Here is an 11,652-nt window from a genome sequence, read left to right as displayed (position 1 = left end):
TTCATTAAGTTTGATAACTTGTTAAGGATTGGTGAAGATGTTGCTAAAAATCTTGTGAGTATATTGTAATCCAACTTGTTTTAAGTATACCTTTGTTTTTGAATACTACGAAAAAAATACGGAATAGAATTATATTAATAATATTTTATGAATTAATGATATATTTAAATAAAAGTGAACATCTATAATAAAATAAACCTTTTATTTATATATTGTATTGATTAGATTGATAGGTTGCAAAAAATTGAAAGTATTTGACTAAAAGATCTTGTTAAGAATTTAATGGAAAGGTATATTAAGCTTTTTAAGTATATCAATCTAAATAAGAAAATCTCTATAAATTATAGTTACTTCTTTTTGCCGAAAATGCAAATGAATAAAAAGTGTGTAATTTATTATAAAATTTTTATCATAACTGACCAAATTCTAAACAGAGTTTAGAGACAGAGTTTTATCAAAACAACCTTTAAATGTTAAAGTTTGGTCAAAAATGCCAAAAAAAAACATTTTAATAATATTTTCTTGCTAATTTATAGGTTACTTATTTTTTTTGAACTTTTTTTTCTCACAACAATAATTTAGTATGATAAAAATTATTATTTAGTATGATGTCATACATAGTTATGAGTGCATTTAATATGAAAAGCAAAAATCGTAACGAGTATGTAAGGCATAGAAAAGTGGATAAAACGGAGAAACAAAGTTTTCAGCAACTGAAGTTATACGACCTGATAGTAAGTTTTAATTTTGCAATCTTAAAAAGAAAGATTTTTTGTTTGTCTTTTTATTGGATAAATTTTATTTTCTAACAGAGTTCTAATTTATTTGTTTTTCTTCAAGTTTTTGTGAGTTTGACACAAAACACAAATCCTATTTTTATTGTTACTTTGTAACATGGCCAAAGTTTAAAATCATAAATTTTAATATAATTATTTGTTATCAATATTACAAGTATTAATTTTAATTAATAATAAATATAATCAAAGATATTATAGATAATTAAATTTATATTAACCAAACTATGCATTTTTAGCCTTGGTAATGTCTTTGAAAGAAAACACGTTGAAAGAGATTAATTTTGAAATACAGAAAATTCTGAGATACGCACCAGGCAAGGTGAATGTAGAAGATGGCGGGCGAAAACAAAATTAAAGCACAACCAATGATGTCCCAAAAAACTGCAGCAACAAGAGAATAATTAACTTTTTATCTTTAAATTTATTATGTAAAAATTCCCTCAGAATATTTCTTAATGAACGAAATTACTCTACCACGTAGTAATGTTTTTGTAAATAGACGTTTTTAAACAATTTCTTGTCATTTTGTTGTCAAACCTGTGTTTATTGAACGTTAACCTTCAGCTAAGTAGATCTACTCAAACGTTTAATAAGCGTTAGAATAACATTAAGCAACGTTTGAATGGTGTTAATCCAATGTTGTTCGATGTCAAAACGTCAAGATAAAATGTTATAATTTTTATCTTATCAAAAAACGTCAAGATATAAATTATAACATTTCGTTTTAGCGTCTAAATTACAACGTTAGCTAACGTTAGCAAAACTGACGTCGTCCATCCTTTCCATTTCCAACATTAACCCAACGCCAAACCAACCTAAAAAGCCACGTTAGAATGTTGTTATACCAACGTTGCTCGATGTTAATACAACATTTACTAATGTTTGAAAAACATCGAGGAACGTTATAACATATCGGTCTTCGACCAAATTATAACGTTAGCTAACGTTGGCAAATCTGACGTCGTCCATCCTTTCCATTTCCAACGTTAATCCAACCAAAAAAACAACGTCATTTAACGTTGTATCAGCGTTGTTGTGCCCGCTGGGTACATACATATATACATACATACATACATACATACATACATACATACATACTCATTTAACTAATTTATATAATATATATAAATTCATTGTTTCATTTTAAAAAAAAAATTGTTTTCTATGCATTTTATTTTGCTTTGAAACCTGTAATGTATAGAACGAACCCAAACAAATAATTGTAGTAGCTCGTGAGCCACAAATTTGTCAAACCATTAAAAGTGTTATTATGTATTAAATTAACCACATTTTGTAGACAAAGATAATGGGTGGTCGTGTGGTTTTCTATGATGTTTATAATAAGAGATAGCTAAAATAATAAAAATAATATTGTTTTTTTAAACACGATTTTCTGGATTTCAGAAAATATAAATTTTAGACTAAGAAGGAACGCTTAGGCTTTTATTTTCAACACATTCCAGTTCGTACATATACATATTAATAGAATCTGAAGAAAAACCTCATGTCTTTTGAAATTCATATCAAATTATATATCAAATATATCATAAATTCAAATCAAGCAGTGTTCGTTTGTTTTTAAAATTACGTTCTAAATGTCTTTCAAACGTTATTTACGTTAAAAACGTTTAAAAGACGTTTAAAAGAAGTTTAAAATATATTAAGAACGTTACCTTTTAATTTAAATGCCCGTTGGGTCTGGTGCGTATATAAGACATTTGCCAGAAAGCAAATGTCTAATATATGCACCAGACCCAACGGTCTGGTGCATTTAAAAAGAAACAATTAAAAATAATAGGAGGATGTCATTTATGACATTTTCATACGTGACATCCTGCTATTTTTTTAATTGTTTCTTTTTTGTTTCTTTTATTTTTTGCTTCTTGACGTCATTGTAAATTTGTATTCTACAATTTAAGACGATTCCTTCGTTTTATTAATAATCATATTTGACACACACACATTTTTAGGTTTAAGAAATTGTTATTCCTAATAATTTTTTCATACATGAAAAATTTGAAATGTAAGAATTTACTTCTCGGTTGGGCTCAGTACTTAACGGCCAGATATTAGCAATAACTTAAGCAAGAACTTAGCAATAACTCAAGAACTACTTAACGAATTAATTTTAAATTTTCTTTAAATGACGTTCTATATACATATGCTTAGTTGTGTTGGTGTTTCAATAATACTATCAGTTTATCAGTGCAAAATTAGCAAACAACTGAATAATTAGAAAAAGGTTTTGGAAATACTCCTTCTAAATCCAAACATTCAAAAACTGCAATTTTGTTAAAGTTGCTAAATCTTCAGGAGACATTGAGTGCTACAAGAAGACTCAAACCATCGAAAGAAAAATAGGTGGTGAAAGAAAATGAATTTATTTATCCGGGTAATTGCAAGAAATACTTACCAATTCCTAAAAAGATCTTGCTAAAAGTTCGAATGCAATTGTTGCCTTGCCAGAAAAGCACTCAAAACCTGGTTTACATCAAGAAAAAAACTTTTAGGCGATCAATTGATAGAGAAATAAAATTTTAAATTCTCCATCAATTGATCGCTTCGAAGTTTTTTCGAAGCGATCAATTGATGCGATCAACTTCCTCTTATTTTAGACAATGTTAAATCTCATAGAGTCAAAATGTTACGTATTGATATGTATTATGTTACGTCTCGGTTACGTAAAAATAACGGATATTTTGCAAGTAACGTTACGTTACAATGTTACGTATCGTTACGTAAAATCTAACGTTTCGGTCGTAAAATTGCTTTCCCCTATAATATAATTAATTTATGTTACAATACGTAACGTAACTTAATTATGTTATAGGGGAAAGCGATTCGCCAAATCAGAAAGATTGTCACCTTTTAACCGAGAATATTTATCCATTATTGAGGGACATAATTAATACATCTGGTATTGCATTAGGTATGTTTGTATCTCGTAGTATCTTATGTATTAAAAATGCTCATTATTATCTTTTGTATTTTATTTTATAAGAATATTGTTTTTTATATAACTATAAAGTTTACAGCTGTATTTTTTTTTTTTTTTAAAAAAAGCACTGTTTTTCTACTAGAAAAAATACATACGCGTGTGCATGTGTTTGTGTGGTACTTTTTGATTTTATAAGTTTGATAGTAACAAAAGTTATTTATTTGTTGAAAAAGGTCACCCAGCTTGACCCTTGATTACACGCAGAGGCGAATCTACGGGTGCAATACCCCCTCCCCTCCTTAGAAGGCGATTTTTAAGTTATAGTAGATTATTAGAGGACTATACTCGGTTATTTGTCTCATTTGAGTCGAGTGATTTTTATTTATAGTTTCAGCAGGTTTGAAGCAGGTTTAGTATTACTAAATGATGCCTAAAATGTAGTTGAACTACAAAAATGTAACTGAAATAACTTTATTGTTGTTGTTGCCTCATTAAGTACACCAAGGCATGTTTCTAAGCATGTCATATGTATGATAAAGTAAGCTTAGATGTGTTTGTTTTTTTCAAAACAGTTTACGTTTAAGTCACCTAAAGAGTAGATTAAATTCCTTTCGCGGTTGCTTTTATTTAAAACGCAATGAAATTTCTTTACTTCTTTGATTAAGAAAACCGCAAACAGGTAAAAACGACTGTTAGCTAATCTTGACCATTTAATTTGACATTTTAAGATCAATTAAATAAAAAACTATAATAATGATTGAGGAAATCAATTAAAATCAATTTTAATCGATCAGTTTTAATCGATCGTTTAAATTCTACAAAACGCAACTTAATCGACCGTAAAGATTTTTTTTTTAATAATTAAAAGTTTTTTTAATTGTTTTAATAATTTCGTGCTATTTTTTTTAAATTTTAATTCGTTTTATCGAGTGGTTCATTTTTTGATGTACATACATCAACAAATTTAAAGGAACTTTTCAAAATTTAGTTTTTAACCATTTAAGTTGCTTTAATTTTCTTTATCGTAATCTAAATATAACCTAAAAATAGCAATTGCTCAAAAATACATTAATAAAGATTTGTTTTTGCTCAAAAGCATTTGCTTCCGCAATATAGTAAATGCCGCAATATAGTTTATACCGCTATCAATAGCATGTTTAAAAATGGCTGCTTTTAGTGTAAATCAATCATACTTTTTTCACAAAAATAAATACCGTTTACATTATAGTATAATTAATATTAACTAAAATAAAAATAATTTTAGCAAATGCTAAGATTAAACATAGTCGCCACTGTATGTCTATATATATATATATATATATATATATATATATATATATATATATATATATATATATATATATATATATATATATATATATATATATATATATATATATATATATATATATATATATATATATATATATATATATATATACATATATATATATATATATATATATATATATATATATATATATATATATATATATATATATATATATATATATATATATATATATATATATATATATATATATATATATATATATATATATATATATATATATATATATATATATATATATATATATATATATATATATATATATATATATATATATATATATATATATATATATATATATATATATACGCTTGTGGGTGGGTAGCTTGCGCAATCGTGAGATCATTTAGTCAATAAATATAAGACTTATGTTATTACTTTATCATATTATTATATTGAACATATTAAAATTCATTACAAATGAACATATTGTGAGTAAAATACTTGTAAAAAATTTGATTTCAACCAGATTTAACTTTGATTAATAACTGTGACAAAACATGGGTTTATGTTCAGCGGTGATTTTACGAAGTGAGAAAGGTAGCTTCTCCCCCTCTCCCCACCATCCCTAAAGAAGATGATTTTTAAGTTATAGTCAGTTTTTTGAGGAACATGGTCGGCTAGCCGGGTACAAACTGGAACTGTTAAAGAATAAACATTAATAAATAAATAACGTAATTTAATAATAACGTAAATTAATAAGTAAATAACGTTATTTACCATTTATGTCCAGTTAACTGGACTTATCGATTTAGGGAAGAAAATGTTTTTAGTAGTTGTTTTAAAAGGTTTTTTGCAGTTGAAATTGCTTCATGAAACAAATTTTCAGTTAGCCCTCTAATAATGAGCCGTGTTCCATTGCGCTGTTCTTCCTTGGTATTTGTTTTCTTAAAGAGGTTACCTATTGCTACTACTTCGAGTTTCAGCTCATGTAGTGATAATCCAGTCATACTAGACGAATTGAAAAACTCAGGAGGGAAGTTAGTTATTCGGTTTTTTGCTTTTTAATAATGAAATTAAAAAGTTCTACATAAAAAAAAAATTATATTTCGCATAATCTCGAGTGTTGATTTTCGTGATGTAAAATTAAAAATTTTACGTATTAAAATAATTTAAAACTATTTTTATGATTATTTGATCATTAATCAATCGAATACTTTAAATAAATTGTAATTGTTTAATTAGCCGCTATATATGCTTACTCTTATAAATTTGTTTAAATTAAACTGTTCAATTGTGTGTGCTTTTTTATATTAATTGTGCAATTTATTTAACAGCTGTTCAATTTACTGTTATCTCGTGCTGTTTACTGAACTACGCTATCTAAAATGGAACTTAAGACGGTCGCAAATTAGTTTCTTTAGTAATTACTAAAACGACTATAATTTCTAATAAAGTTAAATTATCTTCAATTTTTATTCTCTAAAATCCTTTTTATTCCCTAAAAGCTTTTTAATTGACTGAAAGATAAGTTTTATAAAATTTCAAACCTGTTGATAACATTAAATTTAGAATAAAATAAAAAATTTAAATACTTTATTAACTCGTTGCCCTCGCAATTTGGACTAAGAAAGAAGATAAATTTTGTTTTTGTTTTTAGGCTTTAACAGCCTTTTTTATTTTGCATTTTTATTTGACAAAAAAAAGAACAAAAATAACCGGAAGTGTCATTGTGAAATTAAATTGTGAATGCGTCAGAGTGTAGGCACGATATATATATATATTTTTAACTTAAATCTTGAACGCAATTTTATGGATTTCAAATCTTTAATATTAACTTTTTTAATCTTTATCATAATCACACTGGGGAGGGGGTCCTAAATTCCCCTAAAGGAGGTAGTTTTCAAGTTTTAGTCGGGTTTTTTTAAAAATTTAATCGGTTAGTTGGTTATTTGACACAATTCAGTCGGGTAAATTTTTGTTTTGAAGACCTTTTTTTTTTAAGGACCACTCGGTACTTTTTAAGGATTAACACCCCCTTCCCTCATTTTATTTGTAGAATCGCCTCTGCCTACCTTTCTATATTTTTTCTACGTGTGTGACGTACACTCACACGCGTACACAACTAAAAGTTGGTAAAATTTGACTAGTTGACTTCGACAAGCCATGTAGCGTAAATATTTAATGCTGAAATTAACACATCTATATTCAATTTTCGACTTTCATAACTTTCTCAAAATAGATTTAAATTGGTCTATGTAATTTATGCAATGTATTTATTTCAATTTATTTTTAAATTAATTTAAAATATTAAACAATAAAAAATGCAAATAATCTCTAAGGAGAAGATCAATTGTTTTAAAATTCTTTGGGTGTCATTATACATAATGCAAATACATTTTCATTAAAAAACCATTAAAAAACTAATTTAAAGTTGAATCTTTTCTTCAGCGAGAACACAATGTTGTATCGAGAACGTGTTTATAACGAGTTACTACTAGTAAGTTTTATCCAGCTTATTTTTATATACTTTCTATGTGTTTTCTTAACATTTGCTAAATTAGAAGTAAGGTTCTCGCGCATTGTTTTGCGCGAGAGCCTTACTTTTTTTAAAAACACTGAATTATTACCGACACGAGTAGAAGATAAGTTTTTTTTTTCTCTATGCACTTTGGGTCGTGCGGTTAGTATTTGGGTCAGGGTTAGGCCAAGAATTGCTTATATAACCTTTGAGAAACAAAATAACAAAAACAAAAACGAAATAATTTTAAAAATATTTTGTCACATCTTACAATGTATTTTGGGAAATTTATCCTGAAGTAAGTTTGGTGTGCCATGCTAGACAAGAATAAAATAAGGATAGAAAACTAGAAAAGAATAATTTCAGAATAGAATGTTTTATGATAGAAATAAAGAAACCTAACTAGAAAAGAATTTTTACAAAAGAATATTTTTTGGCAGAAATTTTGAAAAGAAACTTGAAATACTTTCTAAGAAAGAATATTTTTTAATAAACGTAAACAACTTGCTTGGAAAGAATTTTATTTAATAAATGCGAAAAACTCGCTAGGAAAGAATTTTATTTAATAAATCTAAAAAACTTGCTACGACAGAATTTTATTTCATTAATCCAAAAAAACTTGCTAGGACAGAATTACCATTTATAATAAAAGTGAATCACTGATGAATGATTCAAAAATTTCAGATAATCTTTATTATTTCACAAAGATTTTGTTAGAATTAGATTATACTTATTTAACATTTATTCAATTAAAAATCATAACTGTAATTACCAAATTGCGCGCAAATTCTTTCTTAAATTTTCTTTGCTAGCACGTTTTTAAAAATTCTTTTCTAAAATTTCTTTGCTAGTACGTTTTTCCAATTTTCTTTGCTAGAAAGAAAATGACTTTTACTTGTGCGATTTCTATCCTAAAAAAGTCTTTGCTAGCAAGTTTTTCATTTTTCTTTGCCAGAAAGGATATATGTATTTCTTTCTTCCTTTCTTTCCTTCAATTATTCTATCCTAAAAAGTAATCATGTTTTTTTCTATCATAGCAAAAATTTTCATGTTTCTTTCCTAGAAAGGCTTTCCTGAATTCTTGTCTAGAACCGGCCACCGTAAGTTTAGGCATTCATAAAGATAGTAATCATAAGGTCTGACATTTAAAAAAATTGAAATAGAAAATTTTACTCATCAACGTTTAGCTTGTCACATGTCGTAACTTAGCTTATTATTGTCATATGCCAAACGTCATACCTGCTGCTGTTTTTTTTATAATAATTATGCTATAGTCTTTTAATGGTGACTTTACTTTTTTTTTTTAAGATTTATTATAATTAGATAAGTAAATAACACAACTGGTATGCGCACTTAGCGGGTGCATTTAATTTAGTGTTTGAGGAGAGACTACATTATTTCCCTTTCTGTCGCGCGTCCCCTGGAGCTACTTATTGTACTTATTGTACAGATAATGAGTAACTGTTTTGTTGCCATTAGTGGCTAACATACAAATGAGTTTTTTTTACGATTAGGATCTGCATTTTTTTTTGTAAACTTTAGGACATTAAAATTTTAAAAAGTTAACATCTTAGATAAGTTTTTATATAATTAAGTAAAAACATCTGTTACAGTATATAAACTTATCCTTATAAAATTATTCATAATATAATACAATATTTTTAGAGGTTATATATAATCTCGTTATTCAAGTAATATAAAAAAAAACTGTTTAAAAATAAACAAATAAAACTTCAATGTAATGTGTTCTTGCGTCTTAAGTTAAAAAAATAGTTTCCAAAACGACGATGTGACGTAATCACCGTCATCTTCGTTCAAGACATTTCTTTGAAAACTCATTTCGATCATTTTTTGATAATTAATAAAAATGTGTGCGCATATTTGGCGAAAAAGTCATTATCATAAAAATAATTTCAAAATTCAACATCTGTATGTTTTCAGCGACTTTTTATGTGTAGCGGAAAGTCATTATCATAAAAATAATTTCAAAATACATTATCTGTATGTTTCCTGTGGCTTTACCTGAATCTGTAAAAAAGCTAAGTTTAAAGTGCGTTGATAACAACGCAGGCTAAGCTCTATACTTGACAGGTTGGTTTTTTGTATGTTTCTGGCATTAATAAGAGATTTTAAAAATTGCAGAAACTTGGTAACTTGAAAAAAGTTATTAAGTTTCTACATTTTTTTAAATTAGTACAATTATATTTTACAAACGGAATTTATTTGATTTTATTTTTTTAATTACTTAAAAGTTGTAAATGCGATAGGTTTTATAGAGATACAGATAGATTATTTTATAGATTTAGATAATCGTGACCTGAGAGCTTGATTGTTTTAAATTTATCTTTAAGACCTAATAATTAAAAAAAACATTTGCTTGCAAGGTAAATAACTAACCAGAAAATAACTTTATTTATTTAACTACTAAAAACATTATTTGCTTTAAATTTTACTAATTATTTATAAAAAATTAACGGAAAACCTATTAAAAACTACTGCTTTCATTACCAATTCAAACATTTTAAAAAGGAGATTAAACAAATAAGTGCTCGGTATTTTTAAAAATACTATGCTATAAAATAGTAAATATGGAATCAGTTTCACAAAAATTATTAAATAATTAGTTTTTTTCTTCTTTTGGTTTCTTATACTCGCATGTTTAAGTGCTTAATAAAAATCAATGGATCTGAAATTTGTAATTTCGGTTTGATGAATCCGTTGATACTAAAAAGCTAAACAAAACAAAGGTAAAATGCTAAAAAAAAACACATATTGTCTATAAGGTATTACAGCATATCTAACTCCAACCTTTATAAAAAATTTAATTGACAAGAATGTTTTTAAAACATTCTGAATGTTTTTAACAAAAATTTAACAATATAAACAATGTTTTTATTTTTATTTTTTTTAATAAGATGTTTTTATTTTTTTAATTTTTTTAATAAAATGTTTTTATTTTTATTTTTTTTACTGCTATATCGACTGACAAATAGCCTGACTCGCAACGGAGTGCTGCTACATCTACTATCTTTTAGCCTGACCCGCAAGAGAGTGCTGCTACACCGACTGAGGGTTTCTTTGGGGCAGGCAGTCTATCAATTATAAAAAAAAAAAAATTCCGGTCTTGCATTTTAATTTTTACTTATTGTCAACAAAATATGGAAAAAACTTTCGGACAACATATAAGAGTTATATATATATATATATATATATATATATATATATATATATATATATATATATATATATATATATATATATATATATATATATATATATATATATATATTATATATATATATATATATATATATATATATATATATATATATAGTATATATGTTACTGTTACCCGCAGTACTAGGAATTAGCTTAATGCTAATGTTTATAATTGGAACACTTGCATTAAGCTATCTGCTGAAGTAGATGTTTATAATTGGAACACTTGTGTTATGTAATCTGCTGAAGTAGATGCTTAAACAATTGTTTCATCAATAATGTTATCAAAAATTCATATATCATCTATTTGGTAAGAAACACGTTTTGAATCATTTTTTGAACCTTGTGTTAATGAAGGAGTTGATAAATTTATCTAATATTCATGATCAACAATATGTACAATCGATTGCAAAGTTAGCATCTGTTAAGGTTATCTGGTTTTTTTTAAGATGCCCTCTCTCTTCTTGAAAAAATTCAAAAAAGTTTTATTAATAAAAATGTTTATTTTAAATGTAGTTGGACCTACTCTTTCTTGAACCAAGCTTGATTCACTATCCCGAAATTCAGCAACGTTGCATCCTTTTACTGTAATGTCCCTTTATGCTCTAAAAACTTTTATTCGTCTAGTTTTTTAAACGCGCTTTAAATCTTTAAAACACTCTCCAACCTTTATGTTCGTTGTTGTCTCCTTATTAAATGATCGTTAATAATAAGTTGTTACTTTATATAGGGAGAGTTGCCTTAATTGAAACAGCGCCTTAATTGGAACACTTGCATTTATTTAAAAATTTTAGTAAACTTTTAGTAAAAAATTTTAATAAACTTTTCCTTACTTGATCAGTAATAAAGTTAAAGGGTTGTAGAAATAGTTAAAGTGCAATTTAAA

At 26.2% G+C, this 11,652-nt stretch overlaps 2 protein-coding genes across 4 annotated transcripts in view; both read left to right on the top strand.

Moving 5' to 3' along the window:
* Window positions 1-1,268, top strand: part of LOC136090106 (uncharacterized) — a 4,577-nt gene extending 3,309 nt beyond the window's left edge. For both annotated transcript variants that reach the window (XM_065816209.1, XM_065816208.1), the window contains 4 exons: window positions 1-54; window positions 226-290; window positions 605-734; window positions 1,034-1,268. The exon at window positions 1-54 is cut by the window's left edge and continues 125 nt beyond it. In XM_065816209.1, the coding sequence (XP_065672281.1) occupies window positions 1-54; window positions 226-258 (87 nt within the window). In that variant the 3' untranslated portion in view covers window positions 259-290; window positions 605-734; window positions 1,034-1,268. The remainder of the gene's footprint in view (window positions 55-225; window positions 291-604; window positions 735-1,033) is intronic.
* Window positions 1,269-7,404: 6,136 nt separating this feature from the next.
* The window catches only part of LOC100205678 (sodium-independent sulfate anion transporter), a 63,354-nt gene continuing 59,106 nt past the window's right edge, over window positions 7,405-11,652 (top strand). The window contains exon 1 of one of the 2 annotated variants that reach the window (XM_065816733.1): window positions 7,405-7,526. In XM_065816733.1, the coding sequence (XP_065672805.1) occupies window positions 7,488-7,526 (39 nt within the window). In that variant the 5' untranslated portion in view covers window positions 7,405-7,487. The remainder of the gene's footprint in view (window positions 7,527-11,652) is intronic. The other variant, XM_065816734.1, reaches the window with a different exon arrangement.

Source organism: Hydra vulgaris, chromosome 13, assembly GCF_038396675.1.
Source record: "Hydra vulgaris chromosome 13, alternate assembly HydraT2T_AEP".
Lineage (NCBI taxonomy): Eukaryota > Metazoa > Cnidaria > Hydrozoa > Anthoathecata > Hydridae > Hydra > Hydra vulgaris.
The sequence above is the reverse complement of the archived record's forward strand: the minus strand, read 5'-3'. Positions and strand labels throughout refer to the sequence as shown.